The sequence below is a fragment of the Lotus japonicus genome, chromosome 3 (genome assembly GCF_012489685.1).
Source record: "Lotus japonicus ecotype B-129 chromosome 3, LjGifu_v1.2".
Lineage (NCBI taxonomy): Eukaryota > Viridiplantae > Streptophyta > Magnoliopsida > Fabales > Fabaceae > Lotus > Lotus japonicus.
This window is the reverse complement of record NC_080043.1, coordinates 86,133,159-86,155,281: the sequence shown is the minus strand read 5'-3', so window position 1 is coordinate 86,155,281 and position 22,123 is coordinate 86,133,159. Positions and strand designations below refer to the sequence as shown.

Here is a 22,123-nt window from a genome sequence, read left to right as displayed (position 1 = left end):
ACCTGCATTGTGTTTCCGTGGCCCAAACTTGACTTGTGGCCTATCAACAAGCCAAATTTTAAGACATGACTTGACTTATTGTAAACCTTCTCCCATCTCAAGGAAGCGTGGTCCACAATTTGATGCATCAATTGCTGAGACTCTTCACCTGGAACGTCGTCGGAGGTTGAAGATGAGTGAGCTCCAAACGAAAGGTTCGATTTCAATTTTCAATCAATCAATCAACGCCTCCTCAATGATTCACCTCTTTCTCTATGTAGTGCTGTTGAGAGTTTTTTTTTATTTAGCTATTGTAAATTACTTAAACACCCTTGGTCCATGGGTGGACCAAAAAATGAAATCAAAAAGGCCCAACCCAACCCAACCCAACAGTCTCTGTCTTGTTCCCGGAGGCTGAACCATTCATTCGGTTTTCTTGCTGGAAAAGTTTAAACCCTACTCAACAAACTACATAAAACCCTACAACCTTAATCAATTCATTTTTCTCATCGCAATTTTCAAGGTACAATTTCCCTTTTGTTTCCTGTAAATTCTTCTCGGTTTCTAAATGCAGATCACCCTTTGTTCAAATTCATGAAATTTTTCGGAGAAATTTCATTGATTTGTATCGTGTGTGTTTGTGTTTCCTTTCGGTGAAATCTGCAGCTATACTTTTTCCCATTTGAATTTGCAATCTCGTCTTCACTGTGCTAACCGTTTGATTTGTATTTTTGAGTGCAGTGAGGAAGAATGAATCTGAAGAACGTGAAAGTTCCAAATGTTCCTGGTGGTGGTGCCTCTGCATTGCTGAAGCTGGGGGTTATTGGTGGGCTTGGCTTGTATGCAGTTACTCACAGTCTCTACAATGTTGAAGGAGGGCACCGCGCTATTGTTTTCAACCGTCTTGTCGGTGTCAAAGACAAGGTCATTGTTTAAGCTGATGATGACTTTTGCTCGAATATGCTGTTATGTTTGTAGGCTGACTTTGGTTTATTTTCTCCATTTTGTGACTTTAAGTTCTGTTGTGTTGCTGGAAATGAAATTGATATATTCAGGTCTATCCTGAAGGGACGCACTTCATACTTCCATGGTTTGAGAGGCCGGTGATCTATGATGTCCGTGCACGACCACACCTAGTGGAGAGTACATCGGGGAGTCGTGATCTCCAAATGGTAAATAGTAAATACAATTTTGCTAATACTTGTGTTTTGTCTTGAGGATATGCTTTTGATGTTAAATTCTAACAACCTTTGTCCTGCCCCCTTCCTCCAAAGAAGAATGCCAATCTGGATCACCATGTACACTTGAAATGAAATTGTTTGTCTTTGTATATATTGCTTTCCTCTCAATTTATGAAAGAAATTTTCTCATTATTAGGAATTAGGTGTTGTTTTAGCATGTATTTGTCATCGTTTTTCCCTATCTTCTTTTTGATGATATGCTTGTGTGGACATCATTCTGTATCCTTCTGTTATATGCATAATGCATAATTCATACTGTACGACTCTCTAGTTAACAAAGTGATGTCCTGATAGTTGATTCATAATGTTTCACCATTGACATAATTGCTAAAGAGAATTACATTCTGACTGTAAAAATTGATTCATTATTACACCGACGTTAAGCTGATTCTGGATTGCAAAGTATTGTTTAAGCTTATGCATGCCTGTTATATGTCTATTGCTTTCTTATTGCGTAAAGTGGGTACTCTGGAGGTCAAGATTATGATATTTAATAATATAATAAAATCTGTTGGAAATTTGATTCGTTCATCTATTGTATACATTTCAATTTTGTTCTTCTAGCTTTGGGACTTGGCCATTATATACTGATGATGATCATCTATTTTAAATTCAATATCTGTGTCAGCTTTAGAACGGCATCTGACAAGTGCTTGTTAAATATATGAAATGATCGAAACATATCTTGAGTTTGACCTCCTTCCATGTGGTGATTTAATATGATTTTTTTTCTAAACTGCTGAAGCTGTTAGACATCTGGTGTGTGGCTTTGAAGACTGAATGTCTGATGGCAAATGCTTCATCAATATCCCTTATTTTAAGCTTCAGTCTTCCTTTTTAGGTTTAGCCTCTGTACCTGCTGCATCCATACTCTCCCACTCACTACATACATGGTGTCCTTTCAACCACTTTCCTGGGGTTGTTTTATGCCTTATTTTTTGTTCTTGTCAGTTCTGTGAATGACAGAATGTTGAAAGTTTTAATTAATACTTTATAGGTGTATGTTCGGTTTTCAGAAGCTTACAATGTTGACCTTTTTTTTAATTGCATATACATATAATTCAGGTGAAAATTGGACTTCGAGTCCTTACCCGTCCTTTGCCAAGCGAGTTACCCACGGTCTATCGGTCCCTTGGAGAGAATTATAATGAAAGGGTTTTACCTTCGATTATCCATGAAACTTTGAAAGCTGTGGTTGCCCAGTACAATGCCAGCCAGCTTATTACTCAGCGAGAGGTAAGGAGCAAACCTTGTCTATGTGTTGCATGATAGCTCAAATAACTATCTTATCAGGGTTGCTTGTTCCTGAGATGTCTTTTTCTGTTGGTTTCATGATGTTAAATATTTGTTGTTGTTTCTACGCTTGTCCGATGCCCAATTGATGCATCATACTAGTAGTTTGTCCTTGAAAATATTCTGCTGAAATTATTTTACTTGATGAATATATTATCAAAATAAAATCATAAGGATGATTTACTGTCACGCAAACTAGGGAACCATTATTGCTTCTTTGTTTTATTTGCAATTTCATACAATGTTTTCTTAGTCAAATTGAAAGATTCTATTCTTACACAAAGGGAGTGTGTTAAATTGACCTTATTCTTTGTAGGCTGTTAGTCGGGAAATCCGGAAGATTCTGACTGAGAGGGCAGCCAACTTCAATATTGCCCTTGACGATGTGTCAATTACTAGTCTCACATTTGGCAGGGAGTTTACTGCTGCAATTGAAGCCAAGCAGGTGGCTGCACAAGAAGCTGAGAGAGCTAAATTTGTTGTTGAAAAAGCTGAGCAAGACAAGAGAAGTGCTATCATCAGAGCTCAGGTAACTAGAAATTTGTTAATGCTTATGCAGTTACTGCTTTTGTACTTCATACAAGCTTCTGCAATTTTTATATTTCCATAGCAGAATAAAATGGAACAAGTGCGATTTGGGGGGTTAGACTATACTGCTATTCTTCTATATAAGCATTTTTTTAAAACTCATGGAAAAAATGGTGATTTTTCATTCTCTTCGTCATGATGTTATGTTTTTCTTTGGTAACAAGGGATCCTGCTCATAAATCTGTCTGTCAGGTTTAGTGTGGGACTTAAAGTACATTGCATATAAGACCCCTTTTGCAGTTTGCTTCCCAAATATTATGCTCTACCTGACCTTTCTTACACCGGTTTAATTAACAGGGTGAGGCTCAAAGTGCCATACTGATTGGGCAAGCTATCGCCAACAATCCAGCTTTCATCACACTGAGGAAGATAGAAGCCGCAAGAGATATCGCACATACTGTAGCAAATTCATCAAATAAGGTTTACCTAAATTCAGATGATCTGTTGCTGAATCTCCAGGGGATGGATGTGGAACCCAAGAAAAAGTAAGCCGGTTATTCTGTTTGCGATACTCTTATAGTTTTTAAATATGAATAACGATCAATTTCAAGGTGTAATTTTCTTGAAAAGTCTTAACAAGTCCTGATATAGGTGGCATTATCAGATTTTTAGTACTAGAGGTATTATTTGCTATTCAAACAATTGCTTCACGTTACATAAAATGAAATACCTTCAACTATTGAGCCTGGATGTTATTATACTGCCCCTCTTAAAACGGATGGTTGAGTTTTACTTTTTGCATCGTGAATTTTGACTGATGATACACAATGGGTGTTTGAGTAAACCGTTTTATTAAGCACATATTTTATCACATAAGTGTTTATTCACAAGTTAATTTGAGAAAGTTATTGAAGTTCAAAATAGTTTATAGGAAGGGCATAAGCTACCGAAACTCTTGCATCAATGCTTATACTATATGAGCTTAACAAAGCTCTTTCAAACTCAACCGATATTGTGTCAACCTTTATGGCATTAGGTCATACTTTACCTCTGTTGCTGTGTCTGGTTTACACTTTTCTGTATTTTTTCACCAATGATTTTGTTATGATATGGTTATAGGCTGCTAGCAATTTGCGGATGGCATGTTTTGAACGTCTACTAAGTTATATATTTGTTTATATTATGAATAAGAATGCATAAATCCAAAATACCGTTGGCACCGTCAAACCTAGGTTGTTTGTGAATTAGATATGATCGGTTTTGAAGGAAAAATGCATCTAATACAATCTCATCGATTTCCTGAAAATTGTGCCTAAAAATTCAAATCCAAGCTGATCTGGTCCAATTTACAATGGTTTAGATTGGATTGAATTTTTAGGTTTTAGTTTAACTTTTTTTTAGATTGTAATATATAAATTTTAGAAGTGTAGGATAACTCAAGTGGTAGGAGCTGGGAACGTATGGGTTGGGTAGGGAGAGATCCATGGATCGATTCATGGCGGATGCAATTTATCTTTTTCGATGTAAAAAAAAAGTGTTGTAACCAAAAACATCTTAGAAGTGTATAATATATAATAAATACAAAGATAAATAATTTATAGCAACATCATTCATAAATCATAAGATAACTAATATTTTAAAAAATAAGATTATATTTATTCACTTTGTTACATTTTTATTTAAATAACTACTTAAAACTATTTATTCAATTTTTTATTTTTTTAATAAATAATTCAGTTTGATTGGAATTGTAGGGTTTTGAACCAATCCAATAAAATATCTCATTCAGTTTGTTCAATTTTTGATTTTGGATCAGTTTTTTTAGTGTTTATTGGATTTGATCGATTATAAATACTCCTTGCTACAACTCAATGTCTGATTCATGGTTTTAGACTTTTCGTTCCTTTTGTCCGTGTATGTAGATTTTTGCATGTAACTTTTTTTTATGTGACATTAGTATATCTTTTATTATTATTGTTTTTGTCTACATATTTCTTATAATAATAGATAGTGGTTCACTATCTCATGGATAAAAAAATATGGATTCGATTACTGACAAAAAAAAAAAGATTAAATTGACCGATTTAATTGGAAAACTGTTCATGAGTTTGTAGCATTAACATGACAATTCCAATTTGACATTGATTAGAGCATCATCAGCAATCTTTGTAAGAAGCAAGCAAAGCAATTAAATTAACTCTCCAATTTTACCTCAACTCCCATGCATATGTGTTTCCACAATGACCTAAGCGGTGTGTGATTAACTCTATTATTAATTGATTGAGAATTGATGTCATCAATTCAGAATCGATGTCATAGAAAGATTATGATAAGTACACATACAATAATAAAAACTTCATGCCGCTTCTTGTTTTGTTTGATTCATTGCATACTGAACCTAATACGTCGTATAAAGACAGTTTCAATTTTTTTTAGGTGTAATGTATGGGCACAGTGGCCAATTGGCAAATTCATTTGATATATGTGGTATTACCACACACGTCATGCTTTGACGTGTTAAATTTAATTATCTACATTAGACTATATTATGTGCCATGTGGGTTACAGATATCCATTTTATAACTTTAGCCTAGATGAAAAATATTAAAATTACTTTGATTAGTTGAATGAGTTCATCGGCTCCTACCGCTTAGAGCGCTGGTTATTAACGAAAAATTAGTCTTACGGCTACTGATTGTGAGAATATCTTGATTAGGAGAAAAAATACGCCACATTTTCTATTGCGACTAAAGGAATCACATATGATGTGCTACGCGTCATGTTGAATTTTTCATACACAACATTTGAAGAGAAAGCTTCATTGTTTAATGATTTCATTTATGAGTTAAATATGTTTTTAGTCCTTATAAAATAGTGGTAAATTTGATTTGGTCCTTCTAACTTTTTATAGCTTTTAATCCCTAGAAATAATGAAATGTATGAAATAAGTCATTGTATTTATTTTTGTGCATTTGTGACGGTAACAAACCGTCACAAAATGCATTATTGACGGTTTAAATCGCAATAAAATGCACCCTAGGATTTAATTCACCTATTTCGTTAATGTTAATGAGTAAAAGTCTTAAACCTATAAAAAAAATTGTGGGACCGAATCCAATTCATCTCTATTTAACAGGACTAAAAACATATTTAACCTTGATTTAAAATCCATTTGAATGCATGTTAAAAAAATGAGAAAAAATAAAACACATCCAAAAACAAATAAACACAATTTTAATTTTTAGTGTTAAAGTGTGTGCTTGAATTAATACATTAATGGACATTCAAGAGCCTCAAGCATAAAGCGAATTAGAAGAGACTAAATGTGGAAGGGATGTCAAATGTCTCCACAAAAATATAATTCATAAGAATCGAGCTTTCGACTAGTTATTAACTAATATTTATATTTATGACGGGAAATAAAGAGTTAAAAATGAAAAAGAAAATCTTATATATCAAAGATGTATAACAAACAATTGTTTGTCTTTAGTGGTGGGGGAAGGTTCCAACGCAGCCAAGACGTGATGATGCTGTAAGCGTACGTTGACGTGGCCGGAACCTACAGGCTATGGTGGGTTGTTAAACGTGGTGACGTCAGAGTACGTCACAGCGTTATCCATGCCACGTGGAGGCGACGGATTCTGACTTTGCTGACGTGACGACTCGCTCATCTTCCTTCCTTCAAGTTTGTACCCTTTCCCACTCACCACCAAACTTGTGTCACCTGCATGCGTTTGTTATATCATCAATAATATCTTCTTTTCTTGTAGAGTACTTATTATAATTGTAAGTAAAAATCCTTTTTAAGTTAAGATTCTGAGTTTTTATTTGAATTATTCTATGATCAATGTTATGACGTATAATACTAAACTTTTATCATATCTTATTCTATTATACGTAACCATATTAGGATTAATACTATAAGACCTAATACTATATCTTTTTTTATAAGCCGGATAAAATATATTGAATGAAGTACAAGGAGTACTTCAACCCAATACAAGTAGGAACAAGAGATAGAAAAAATAAATGTATCAACTTTACAGTAGCTAGATCAAGAACCACCAACTAAGCTGATAGACTCACCACCCACCACCTCCTTAGAGAAAGATTATAGGAAAAGTGCCTCATTAAAACCTTACCAGGAAAAACCCCTTGGGAAAATCTAGTGAAGACTATATAACATATTAAATGAATCCTTAACAAAAGTTTGAGGCAATTAAAACTTTCACTAAATGGTATATCAGAAAAATGTTATGTTATTAGTTATGTTTATGAGTTGTTAAATAAAATAAGTAGAATTCCAATCCTACCATTTGTATCATAAATGTTTATGTGACAATGATATGGCTGGGTAAAAGTTTTTACTTTTTAGCCATACAAATCTAATTTTTATTCCATTTCAATTAGGTATTCCATTTCTGCTTATAAATGACAATGAGATGCATTTTCTTTCAGGTTTCATGCTCTCCAATCAAATTCTCTCTCTTTCATAGTTTGATGTTTATGTGTGGATGAATATAAAAATTATATTCTTTTAAAAAAATATATATATATATATAAATTATAACTTTATATGAGTGATTTTTAAATGACACGACACAATTTAAAAACAAAAGACAACATTAAATTAAATGTGGACTGAAAATGTTGATCCAGAAATAAAATATCTGATTGCAGTTACTACTAGCTAAAAACCAGATAGGAAATTGGAATAATGCTGACAGCACCGATTAAATTGAGATTGAATCCAATAAGAAAAGAGAAGAAAGAAACACATTTATATTATTTTAAATCAAACATGGGGCATGACAAGTTGGGCGCCGTCCAAATCAACACGTACACAAAATACAAATCAGAGGAACAAGTGACACAATCACAAACGTCAGCCACAAAGAAGATGACCATAAGCCACCGCGTCACTAGCTTGGAAAAATTGGCCTAATTACCAAGTAATTACTAAATGATTTTTGGTGAGCACGAAATTTTTCACAGTCGACAATCATGAAAACAACTCTTTCGAGAGATTTTAAAATTGCATTAACCAATCTTTCGCTATACACAGACTGATTACATTTAGTCGTCGATGATTAAACTTTTAACTAAATACTTAAAGAGCATAAACAACACATACGTAGGAGGTAGCCAGTGCTATATAAGTAAGTGAATGACGACCCTTTCAAATCCCCTCACCATTTATATTCCACACCCTCTTCCCAATCTCCATAACCAAAACCCACCCACTTCATAAAACCACACGCACAAATCTTTAATTTTGCTTTCCCCTGTCTCTCTGATCATCATGCATCAAGCAATTCCTTACAGGTCATGGCGTCCTCACCACCACAACCCTACCACCAGCTTCACCCCACACCCATTAATTACACAATATTCCCACATCACCACCAACAATAATACAAGTAACGATGAGGATAAGAACAAGAACAAGAAGAGTGATCATTCATTTGATTCATCCAATAATTCCAGTTCAATGGTGCGCAAAATGGTTTCTGAGAATGCGGTCATAGTGTTTGGCAGGAGAGGATGCTGCATGAGCCATGTGGTGAAGCGTTTGCTTTTGGGTCTCGGTGTCAACCCTGCAACTCATGAGGTTGAAGAGAAAGATGAAGTGGATTTTACTAGAGAATTAGAAGCCATTATTGATGATGGGAAATTATTACAGTTCCCTGTTGTGTTTATTGGAGGCAAGTTGTTTGGAGGATTGGAGCGTCTCATGGCTACTCATATTTCTGGTGAATTGGTTCCCTTACTCAAACAAGCTGGAGCTTTATGGCTATGACCAATTGACTATGAACTCGTTTGAATACAGGTCAAAAAGCACTTGATAAGCTTCGTCAATAAGTGCTTTGGTCTGCATTTAAATGAGTGCTATGACTCTCCAATTTTAGTTTCAGGGCATGATGTTGTATATTTTCTCTGATTTTTCACTTTGCTGTTGATTTCTTCTTCTTTGTGATTTTCCGGGATGTTGATTAAAATCACTTTCTTGAGCCATCAATTTGATGAAGTGAATTATGATATTGTGCACTTCACGTTAATCAAATTGCATAGTATGCAACACATGATCAATTGAATATATCCCACCTTCGAATTCATGGTTGCTTATGAATTATGATTGTAGAATGTTCAAATTTCACTTGGTCGTTGTGGGAGAATTTTTTTTTTCTCCTTTCGTCACGCTAACATTTTTCATATCATGTATTGGGCCTGTGTGTCGGCTAAGAGTTTTATTAAGGTTTTTTTAAATCCACCAGGTGTCCCATCAGAAGGGAAATTAAAGTAAACACAGTAACACACCCTAAATAAATGATTATTGTATTTCATTTTGTGAAGCATATGCGCAAACATCATCAATTAAACTCTTACATTAAATTAAATTAAGTAAATAATTTAAATTTGATAACAAATGAAATCGAATATTAAATATGATCATTGTTCATTTCTTCTCATCTAATTTTAATTTTTTAATTATCTTAATTCTATATTTTTACCTCTAATACTACATTTCCTTTCTCTCGACTAGTTTAATTCGTTCTACTTATTTTCATTTCAGTGCTTAGAGAAACTACAGTGTAAAGTTGCACATTCTCACTAGATTGGTTTGCTAAATCTTTGGGGGATTGAAAAAAAGTTTCTATTAATGATTTCTCACTTTAATTTCAAATTCCAAAGAGAAAGCCAAACGAATGAGCTAGAAAATGAGAGAAAGGTTTTGTGAGAATTTTTTTTTGGTTACAAGAGGAAGGCAATTTAGTGAGAATTTGAATCAATAATCCTCCCGTAGTAAAAAATAAAATAAAAATAGAATAAATAGTTTTTTTTATATTAAAACATAATAAACAACTAAAGCTTAAACAGATGGATTATTCAAAATTTCCATGTGCAGATCATAAGTCATCAATAATTTAATAAAGATTTGATGAAGCAAAATTTTGTGTAATAATTATTAAAACTTAATATATGAAGATTTAATAAGGCCTAATTATGTAGGCCATAATTCGAGGAATATAAGTACACTTTTTTCTATTTTGTTTTTGTCAATAAAAGGCCCACGACCTGTTTCGTTTTTGTCAAAGAAGACAACCTCATTACAACAGGGCTTAACCAGAAGTGGACGTGAAGTTCTAGCCCGCAACTGGCCAGGGTAGTTGACAAGTAAAAATGTCGTAAGTGCAAAAACTAGTACAAACAGACTAGTTGCAAACCGAGCTATGCAAAAATGAACTTAAACTACTTCAAAAGACAACAAACAAGAAACCTTAGGCCCGTTCCGGCAATTTTTAGTTTTATGTTTTGAAAATTTTCAAAAGTTAAAATTAGTTTTTAGTTTTATAAATATAATTTAAGTAAATGTTCAGACCCAACTTGAGGAGAGACTTTAGCAAGAGGTAGTTGTCTGAATTCTCATATGCTTCCTTGAGGGAGGGGTAAACAAAGGCTGACACCTCCACTCATAGCAAATTATAGAGTGATCCGACTTGGAGAAAGAGGAAAGATCAAATATTTCATGCCCGATGACATGCTACACATTATAGACCCAATGACTGTGGTCAGTTCCTAAAATAGGATTTGCAAGCCTCAGAGTTGTCACAAGTTTCGCAGTTGACCCCTGAGTTTCAGAGCATATATATTGTTGTGACCGCATAGGGAGAGTTACACACTCTGACAACAAATAGAGCAAGAGGAAGCCTAGAGGCAGAAGAAGATCAAGGAGATTAGGGCCCAATAGGATGCACAGTTGATAGTTCGCGAGCTTGTCACAACATCTTGCGATGTTTCGTGCCATGCATCTAAATGGTGATGTAGATGCTCTTCATCTTACTCCACCTTCTATTGCTTATATTGCAAGAGCTAATGTTGCTGCTGCTGTTGATGGTTTTGATTCTCGTATCATATTTATGAACTAGACAATGTGAATGATGAGGATGATGTGCAATACATTTCTATTGTATATTTTATTTACGATTTTGTAATTTCTTAAAAAAAAATACAAAGTCGTTGACAACCTAAATCGTTGGTAACCTCTCGTTAGGATTTACGAAATAGGTCGTCAGACAAATTGTCAACAGTACGTGGTCCCGTCAATAACTTACCAATTATGGCGACCAACGATTGAAATTACCAACAAGATGACTACCATGAGTAATCTGTCGGGAAGCTATGGTTATCGGTGACTTTTTTGTTCTTAGAAACGTTTTTTTTTTCTTCGTAAAAACATGTTTTCTTATTATGTTTAAGTTGTAGCATTTCTTAACTTGATCCCTGAAGATTGCGAGACATAAGAGATGTCAAATTCAATTTTGTAACTTATATTTATCAGGGTTCTAGTTGTTTCAAAAATATTCTCTTTATGCAAATATCTATCTCTTGAGTCACTTAACATCTCTTTCTGCTCTTGCAATTATCTTAAAGACCCAATAATTCATTAGAGACCACCATCAATTTAGGCATTTAAGGTAGACAACAAAAACCCCTTTTTATACGTACGTACACACTTTTATTCCTCAAGGGCCAATGTGTAGCCAGTGTGATTATCTATATCAAATTATCAATCATCGTAGTGGAAGATGGGCCTCTCTGTCTTTGAATTCCAACAAGGAGGGGAGTTTTTAAATTCTGTCTTTTTGATCTCTTTCCCTCATTCCAATTTGCCAATAATTCAAATGAGCAAAACCAAGGACACTATGCAATTGATTTCTTCATGTATTTAAACATTGTTCTTTTATCCATAGTGCAAACTTTGTTATTATGCTCATATAATTCAATTGATGGCGACCTATGCTGCAAACACATCAGAGGGAAGACAGATAGTGACCTTTAATTTGTTTACAATGATAATAATGCAGCATGTCTTGATTTTCTTGATTAAATAATTTCTGATCTGGGTATTATTTGATCTCTCTGTTTCTCTCTGCCTACGTTTGGTCCCACTTCTTTGTTTTAAAAGGGGATGATTATTTAATAGCTAAGGCATGCTTGATTCAAAAAGAAAAGAGAGAATGCTAGTGCATTGGGTACTTTTTTTTTTCAATTTTCTTTCTGATTAGTTTGGTTTTGCTTTTTGCTAGGAAAGAGGATCCTTCTAATCTTGTTAATTATATTTACATGGAAATATTATAATGGGTTGATTGAGGTTGAGTGGTGATCAATTCCATATCCATGAAGACAGAGTGCTTGCCTCTTCAGTCTCTAAACGCGTTTAAAATCCTAGGTGTATCCAATACGTTTTTTTCATTAGCCAATTTCTTACACTACTGCTATTAAATTTGGGGGAGTATAGGGGCACTCATGAATAAACTATTTTAAAACCTCAAGTTATTTGGTGTAAATATATGAATAAACATACTGCTATTAAATAATTTTTATATTATTATTTCTGCTCCAAATATACTCATTTACACAAAAGTGCATTAGACTTAAAGCATGGCGCCATCTATCTAGTCACCCAATCCGACCATTTTTCACAAGATAGGCTATCAGTAATTTGATCCTTTTATATATTTTAGCCGTCACCTTCACCTCACTTTCACCACACCACTTCTTCTTCTTTAATTTATTGAATATACAGAGCATTATATATTTTGTAATCCTATAATATATGAATTTTATATTACTAAGCATGTATTATTACAATTGTATGTAATTATTTAGCTAAGTATATTTTTAATATTTAACTTGTATAGTTAGTAATTATATTCAGATATATGATAATTTTTTGTTTAAGAAAGTTATTTCTTATATTGAGAATGATATGTTAGTTTATCACATAAGCCAACATGTATTACAATAAGAAAAATGTATTTCATAGTGGTGTGAAATTCATTTGTTGGGAGTACAAATCTTAACAATCAGAATACCCAAAAAGCCACATGCTCCATTGGACTTTCATTCACTATGAAAATAATGAAATGCATCATCCATATGTTATGGGTGAAGCATTTCATAGTGAATGAAAGCCTAATAGAGCATGTGATTTTTTGACTAGTTATTAGGGTTTTTGTTGCTTACAAATGTGTGTGAACATTCTAGAAAGTGTTATCCCTATTGTCATACACGCAGACCATTTCAGTAAACTGACATACTCTTCTGAGTATAGGAGTAGCTTACATTCAATCAACAATATACTCGATTTACCAGTTAAAACCGTTGGTAATTATTATTAGTTAAACCTATGTACTGATAAAATTATGCATTGTAGAGAAACCGTGCATATCCTTGAAAAAGTGAAGTACAAATTGCAAATCTAAAGGGAATATTCATGTCAAGTGCTGTTTTTCTTTGTGTCCGAAAAGTTGGTTTGATTGAACGCAATAAGATCTTGTAGCATGTATACAGCAAATATAACAAAAAATAATAACAAAAATAAGAAGAAGGAAATGATATTAGAGAAAATAATTATCATTGGTTTCCCAATAAAAGATACATACTCACCAGCTTTCCATTATCAGAAGCATGTGGGTCTCTGTAATGGAATCCCAGATCTAAATCTGTTCTACTTTTGGGTTATCAATCTTTTAAGCAAAAAACTTATTTTCAGGAGCTGATTTTGTTTATAATTTTAGTTTTTTTTAAACACATTTTAAAAATTGTGACAATTCTTTTTAACAATTGACATTTTTAATTGGGCTGTAAGTTTGTGTCATCACCTTAACGTGAGGATATTTTATTATTTAAGCACGTTGTGTTTGGATTTCAGTTTGTAAAACAGAGTTTGAGTGAATGTAGATTTGCAAAATAGAATTTGGGTCAAAGTAAGTTCTTATAATCTGATTTATGTTTGGATACGTTTATTTAAAAATAGAGTTTGAGGTTGAAAGTGTGTTGAATGAAAGTAGAAGTGACAATTTAGTGAGTTCATATGAAAGTTCGATTGGAGCTAAAAGTGGGTTGGATGAATGTGGTTTTTAATTTGCCAAACATAGTGGCACAAAGATACATAAGATCCGAAAGTACTTTTGGACGCCCCAACAGAAAAACAAACACACCCGAATGTATTCAATCACCGATAATAGAGCATATTTTTATTTTTAATATGTGTGCCAAAAAAAAACTTATTTTTAAGAATGGGTTATATAAATTTTCATAAACTGTCAATGTAAAATTTGCCAAAAGAAAATAGAGATATTATATAGAGTGTATTTTGACAAGTTAAAACATTTCAGTTTAGACATTTACTGGGAGATCTCCAGTCTCCACCTTCTTTTTTGGTTACAGAGGAAGCTAAACAAATTAGAGAAACTACGCCGCAGCGTCTAAATATAATAAATTAAACACAACTGGTGGTGGTTGGCCCAATAGGTGGTATTGTGCTCCCTCCTGAACCGCCTTCCGCGTAAGAAAAGATCTTCACTTCTAAATTATAATATAAATTTATTTACATTTTCAAATTTTAATAAATAAAAATATAAAATTATTAACAACTAACATCTGTATATAAAAAAAAATCTTAGTTTTTATGATGACGATTTGAATAAAATAAAATATTTGAAGTGATAAATATTTTAAATAAACAATATGTTGATATTACAGAGTAAATAGAGAGTTTAACTTGTTTTGTAGAAATTAATAATAATTAATATAAATATATCTTTTATGCTATTTCACATTTTCTGCTATTAAGCAGATAATTTAATAACTTTTAACTTTTAGCCTCAAAACCAAATTTTCTTTTCTCATTATAAATTATTATTTTTTATTATGTGGTTGATATAATTAATTTACTTAAAAATTGACAAATAAATTCTAAAATAACTATGGCTAGCTGCCCTTAAGTTTTTGTAAATATAAGAGGACAAATTGAAGAAGAAACAAACATACCGTTGATGACAACAATTTGCTTTATCCGGATCTAATTACTAAGCTTTGGGGCTTTATATAATGGTTAAATAATTAATTAGTTAAATCTCAAACCATGTCAAGCAAGATAAAAATAAGAGAGCGTAGCAATTAAGGACGTTGTGGGGATAATTTGAAATGGAATCTAATTACAAAGCCTTGAAAGTTGAGGCCCTTGGGGTATGTGTTGGGGGAGGAAAAAGAATATTCTAAGGACAAAAGAGTTCAACAACTAAACTCCAAAGATTTAATTTAAACAATGCTGGAAAGGAACAACATCATTAGATTATGATTAAGGATTTGTGATTCTGCAGGAAAAGTCAGCTCACAAGTAGACGACCACTCTCACTTCCAAAAATTCACTGCACTTGTCAGCTCGCTGTCTTCTACTCCTAACATGTTCTCTTTCATAATTAAAAATCTTAGTATTATTCAAACTTTACTCAAACAGTACTCTAACAACAAAGCAAAGAACTCAGCGGTATTCCCAAGATAACAAATAATTAAAAACAATTCATAAATAATTATAAAGTGTAAACATTAAGATTGGAAAAAATAGAAGTAATGAATGTAATATATGATATGATGTACTGTGATAAGAAATGAGAGATAAAGAAAAAAATCATAAACATTAAGGGTATGTTTGTTTGCAGTTTTCCAAACAGATTTTAGTTTTTAAAAACTGAAAACCTGTATGATACGATATGTTTTCAAAAACTGTTTAACTAAAAGATAATTAACCAACTAAAAAATGTTTTCAGTTTCTGTTTTTAGTTTTAAGATATTAATTTTATAAATGTTTGAAAACATATCATTCAAACTGTTTTTTTGTTTTAAAAACTGTTTTAAAAAATTGTTTCTAAAAACTAAAACTACAATCAAATAGACCCTAAATTCTCCCGCAACTATGGATATAACAATAGAAGAAAGAGAAATGAGTTACTATATGATTAGTGTTGCATTTGAAAAAAAAAACATTAATGATCATTGAAGCACTAAGCAGTGTAAGACACTTGTGAAACTAAATTTTGTGTTGGTCATAGACTTTCTCAAAATATACTTCGTGATTTTTTTAGCTATCTACCCTGTAGCTGTCTTAAACTACCACAAAAATGAGTTTCGTCGGTGTCGCCAATGTTGGCATGATTGACCTATTATGACTGAAAGAGAAAACAAGATATATAGCTTGTCAATCTTTACCCTAAGATTCTCATTCCACTTAGCAAAATTCACCCGCTAATCTCTAGCTTGTATCACCGAAATCCATAACAAGTTTCATTCACTCTTAGACTTTAAGCAACTTGTCCAAATATGACAACCTCAAGTGTTCATCTTAATACTAACACCTCCCTTTTCTGTAACTTGATCACCATCTCGTCAATCAACTTCTTAATCTCTCTATCAAATTCTAACCAACTTCGAGTCCTAGAAACTTAAGACAACAGTTCATAGACTTAAAACCTGAACCTTCACCAAGTTTGGACCTCTAATGTCCGTTAATTCTTCAATGCTTCCTAAATGAATATCCATTTCTTCAAACTATATCTCCTTCGCAAGAGAACTTATACTTAATGCGAACTTTTTCCTCCCAGCTCGACTAATCCTCGATCCAATCAAGTTAATCTTACCAATCCTTCTATCAAAGTCCATAGCCAGCTCTGATTCCGAATATCACCCCCTCAATATTAAGTTGATCACGCCTAATACATCGAAGGTGAAATTTAGAAAAACCCACTGGAACAGTCAATGAGTTCCTATCATCCAGTAGTCACAAATATCCTGATATCACATCCTCAATGATTCCGCTACGGAACTACACGCCCTCAACATCATACGTATACTATCCATAAGAAATCTCTATGAGATTCATTCTTCAGCTTCTAGCTTCCTTTTAAACGCATCGGTAGAAGACTACTTTCTAAGCTTAGCGTGTCATTCTAAACCTCGTATAACTTCTATAGCTAAAATACGAGCTACGGTCAAATAAGGTATTAATAGGCGTAAAAACTATAAGGTCGAAGCTTAGACAGTATAAATAAGTTAGGTGTGTTTGCACACGCTACGGGAGTAATGGAATATATTATACTAGAATGAGAAAGAATGGTTAGAAAGTTACCATCGTTCTTGCGCTCTCCTCTGACAAACCCCTCAGCTCTCTCACCGTCCATGGTGTAAACTCTTGCTTTAGCAGCAGGACGCTTTCCACGAGCAGTGTTCACGGTTGGCTCCGTCTTGGGTGCTCTGCACTGATCGGCAGTGTGCCCCAATCTGTTACAATTAAAGCATTTGGGCCTCTTGTCAGGACAAGCATTAGCATAATGCCCCGGCTCCCCACATCTGAAACAGGTCATCTCCTTCTTCAAAGTCTGATCTCCGGGACCTCCAGCAGTACCCGTCATGGGTATGTAAGATCCTGAAGTAATTCCTCTTCCAGCAGGACGCTGATATGGCCCCCTGCTCTGAAATTTCTCTCTGCCCTGAAAATTTTGAGAGCCCGACCTCATCGGCCCTCCAGTTCCAGTCCGGTTCATTCTCCGGTTCTTCATCAGTTCCACTTCCGTGGCTTTCTCAACCAACGACTGGAATCGCATGATTCCCAGCGGCCTCACTGAGTCCTCAATATCAGGCCTCAGTCCATTTACAAAGCGCTTGCACATGTAGCGCTCATTCACATGATCATGAAAGAATTGAAAATGCTTCGCCAAAGATTCCAGCTTTGAAGCAAATTCCGGTACTGACATACCTCCCTGACGGAGTGTCAGAAATTGTGACTCCCGCTCATCCCGAGCACTTGTTGGAAAATACTTTTCCAAGAATGCGGTCCGGAATGAGTTCCAGCTAATCTCCTCGTGATTGTCTTCCATAATTCCTCTGGTGCCCTTCCACCAGTACTCAGCATCCCCGAGTAGCAGATAAGTCGCCATGCCCACTTTGGCACCCTCAGCAGTTTGTAGTACGCCGAATATCTTCTCGATTTCCTGAATCCAGAGATCCGCTTTGTCTGGGTCAGTACCACCAGAGAACTTTGGTGGGTTTTGCCTCCTGAAGTCATTGAGGCCTTTGTTTTGGTCCAGAGTTACTTCCCTCTGGCGATGATGCTGATCACGTGCCTCCTCAGCAGCACGCCTCATCGCATTATCATTTGCCTGCGTTGTTACCGCTTGGGCCTGCGCTGTTACCGCTTGGGCCTGCGCTGTTACCGCTTGGGCCATAGTGGCCATCATCTCAGCTAGCTGGTTAGTATTCACCATGTTCTGTTAAGTTAAAAAACAGTTAGTACTCATCATAAGATAGCATCTAGTATAACTATACAATATGAGTAAGCAATAACTTCAATCAATTTTTTTTAAGCGAAAAATCGCTTGCAGACAATCAATTTTCACTCTTTGCAGAGTCACACAACCTAGCACAGAAGACCTATTCCCCAACAACTCCCGAAAGACTCGACCGTGCTCTGATACCACAATGTAACACCCCGATTTCGGTGGCGTCACTTTAGTAACCAAAATAAACTTAATGCGGAAAAACGTGAATATTCTTTTTTTTTATAATAATAACTAAGACAAGACGGAATTAAATAAAACCCAACAATAACAAAAATCAGAACTAATATACAATATATAAACAGCCCCCGCTGTAGTAGCAACCTCGTCACGAGTAACCTCCAGTGACGGAAAGAAAAGTGCAACGCCCGTAGGCAATATATACAAACCAAATGAAAAGGTGAAGTGCCCGCAACACTATCCCTCAAAACTGAGAATCAGCTGACCCAATGGCCTGAAAATAAGACTTCCTAAGTCCAACCAACTCTCTGTGATTCCCGTAAAGAACCACACAAAAAGCTATAGGTGGGAAACTACCCTGTCCCCAAAGAAAACAAATGATGTTCAGAGCTAAGACTCTACTCCTACACTAATCCCATCTCGAGGAGCTCACACTAACACTCATTCCTACATGCTAGCGTGATCGTCGTCCGAATTTGAAATCCAGAACGACCTAGTCTATGTACACCATCCGTCCTCCTCTCGCTACCGCGATACGTTCCAGTTCCCGCATCTCAACCCTAGTTCCTCCCGAAGGATGAACCATCATGAAGCAGCCCGCCAAAGACATCTGACAAAGGGCGTTTGTCCGCCCAAGCACACACAGAAGACGCGAGGGTCAACTCCAAAGAATTACATAAATAATAGCACCAATAGATATAGATAAGAGAATAGCCACTTAGGCTTATAGCTAGGGATAACATCCTAGGGTTGCATATTTCCACAAAGAATATAACGACTGTAAATCACAGTTAACATGCATCAAGTAGAACTAACAAGTATCAACCACACTCATCAACTATGTCAGTATGCATGTTGCATGAAATGATATGCAGGTTAACCCAGTCAACCAATATGCAATCCGGAACGGATGGGCATCAAACGGATCAATCCTAGCACCAGCAACGGTGGGACCATTTCTGCCCGCGTGCCTCTTACACCACACAAAGGTAGCCAGATCAGCCGTAACCCGTAGGTCTGCCATTTCGGTCTGCTACAAGAGACGTTTACAAACGCTCTTTCACGGAAATCCGGGTCTTATGACCATTTTGGAATCCGACGAGGTCCAGAGTACGTCCTGTGTTAATACCCCATTAATGTTGCATGAATGCAGGATGATTAGTCAACCAACGTCTCCGATCTCACTCGACACGTCGCCACGTGTTCTAGGTAAATTAAAGTTTCTAAAAGCTTACCCTAAGGTAAAGTCGATTCTGCGACAAAATACAATAATCATAAAATGAGTGCAACCACTCACGATGACTCTTCGGGTCATCAATGCTCTCACGAAGTCTCACGCTTCAGTGAAGTTTCATGCTCTCACAAGGTCTCACGCCTCAGTGGAGTTCCATGCTTTCCACAAGGTCTCACGCCTCAGTGGAGTATCCCGCATTCACAAGGTCTCACGCCTCAGTGAAGCTTCATGTTGTTCACGAGGTCTCACGCCTCAGTGAAGATCCATGCTTTCCACAAGGTCTCACGCCTTAGTGGAGTATCCCGCATTCACAAGGTCTCACGCCTCAGTGAAGCTTCTCGGCTCATCCCTTGGATGGCTATCAACTGCTCAACGAGCGAAGGAGTACCAACCTACTCAGAACTTACCAAACTCCTCAACACTTGGATCCGACGACACTCCTCGTTTATCCAAAACTATGATTTGACTTCCAATGCCTTCCTTCGAGGTTGTTATCATTACTTAAAGATTTTGAGGTTATTTAAGGTCTTATGAATTTTCTTTATAAAATAGATTCCATTTTGTCTTATCGCAAGTCTTATACATTTGCAGGATCTCCCAATCCCAAGTCGCTTCCAGAGGATGTCTCGATCCACTAAACAAAATTAAGGCCCGAACCTCGTTCGTCCTATCAAACTTTCTCAAAACTCTCAAAATAAAATCGGCATGACCTGCCCGCTATTCTCACCATTCAGAATCTCAGATTCCAGTACAGAGCATATTTAAATCATCACACTCAACAACATGTCATATATCAATAGTCGCATCATAAACACTTAGCACTTAGCATATAAAGCATGCACCACACATCCTAGATTACCCACATAGCACATAGCATGTAAGACAATCTCAAAAACATTCAGTAGATGAATCATCTACATTGTCAGCCGAAGCCTCAGAAAACATTTTCCAATCACACACAATTCCAGTGCATAAACAGTAAACAATGTCGAAACATCGACCCTAAGCATTAACTAGAGATTCAGTGAGAAGCCCTCACCTGTAGGTTCTCCAGAGTTATCTCCTAAAGCTCCTTCACAATCAAAGCCTTGCTCCGCTGGAAATTCCTCAAAATCACCTTTAGAGCAAAACCACAGAAATACTATCAGAATCTATCGAAAACTAAGCTATCGATACTTACTAAGGTTACTCGAAGTAATCTATACTCTAAGGTACGATAATCTAGCGCGAAAGACAAGTTTTCGGAAAAGGAAATTTTCCTCCTCCCCCTTAATAGGGCTCGGCCACTTTAGGTAATTATGGGGCTCGATTTTTCTTCGATCAAACTTGGTTCCTATGCTATCATTAGCCGTAACTAAGGGTATTCTGAACTCGGAAAAATTATCGGATCGAAAACTGTCGCAGGGGTATTTTGGTCATGATTTTTAACTTAGAAATTTCAAAACTGAAATCCCAAAAACCAAATTTTGCAGGGACGTTACTAACGACGTTTATGACAACTAATCCTACTAACACTAAGCTAAGGCGATAGTTTTTAGCCTAAAGGTTGAAGCTTTACCTCAAAAACTCCAAAAATGGGTATTTAAGGCTAAAATTGATTCCGGCGACATAACGGAAAATCTAATCCGGCAGAAGTGATCTTGGGCACATATAGAAGAGGTTTAGAATCAGAAATGAAAGATTCAGGATAGTTTTGCAAAAACCCATAAACTATCCACTCAGAAAACTCTACAGAAAAGCTATGGAAAAAGCGATCAGAGGTAAGGATTAGCGACTATACCTCGAAACCTTGAAGTAGCAACTGATTGATCGACGATCAAGCAAACGATGAAGAAAATCTTCTCCTCCTTCTTCCTCTTTGTGGCCGCGGGTTTGGGTGGGGAAATGGGTAGTTTTTTTGGTTTTTTCTTCCTTTCTTTGCTATATATAGAAGGTGGAAATTCGCGGGAAAATGAAAGTTTCACGAATCTGATTTTTCCGGCGTCATTCTCCATGAATTATTAGATATGTTTTGGCAAAAGAATTCCAAAACTATAAAGAGGTCTCCTTGTATTTTTGGCAACTAATGCATAGTCGGTATAAAACTATTTTGCCCGATAAGTTGCTTTTTGCATCGAATGTCGGAATAGAAAACTTCCTTCGGAAGAAAGATTGAAATCATCAAGAGAAATGGGTGTACGCGTGTAGAATATTCATTTGAAGCTCTGAATAGATAAAGTCTTCATTGTCGAGAAATTCTAGGGTTTTGAAATACCAGGGATTCGGTTTCGGCAAACTTCCGATGATTGGAATCGGACGTTCGTAGATCCTAGAGTTTCGCCTCGAAACGATTTTGATATATGGAAAAAGAGAAGTTCTAACATTTCTCTGAAGATTTTTGGAATTAACTTCCGTCGTGCCTAAAAGTGAAAATTAGCTATATACTAGGGTTTCTGACCTAGGTTAAGCGTATAACGATCGTACTATAACTTTTATCGATCATGATGTAA

General features: G+C 35.4%; 2 protein-coding genes across 2 annotated transcripts; both read left to right on the top strand.

Annotated features, from left to right (window-relative positions):
- Positions 1-381: 381 nt before the first annotated feature.
- On the top strand, positions 382-3,833 carry LOC130746840 (prohibitin-1, mitochondrial). Its single transcript, XM_057599581.1, has 6 exons — positions 382-502; positions 721-903; positions 1,035-1,151; positions 2,286-2,456; positions 2,830-3,042; positions 3,399-3,833. The coding sequence occupies exons 2-6, from the start codon at positions 730-732 to the stop codon at positions 3,588-3,590; spliced, it is 867 nt and encodes a 288-aa protein (XP_057455564.1). The 5' UTR covers positions 382-502; positions 721-729; the 3' UTR covers positions 3,591-3,833.
- A 4,388-nt stretch (positions 3,834-8,221) lies between these two features.
- Positions 8,222-9,157, top strand: LOC130746839 (glutaredoxin-C9-like). The gene has a single exon (XM_057599580.1). It carries the CDS (start codon positions 8,344-8,346, stop codon positions 8,839-8,841), a length of 498 nt encoding a protein of 165 aa, XP_057455563.1. The 5' UTR covers positions 8,222-8,343; the 3' UTR covers positions 8,842-9,157.
- Positions 9,158-22,123: the final 12,966 nt, after the last annotated feature.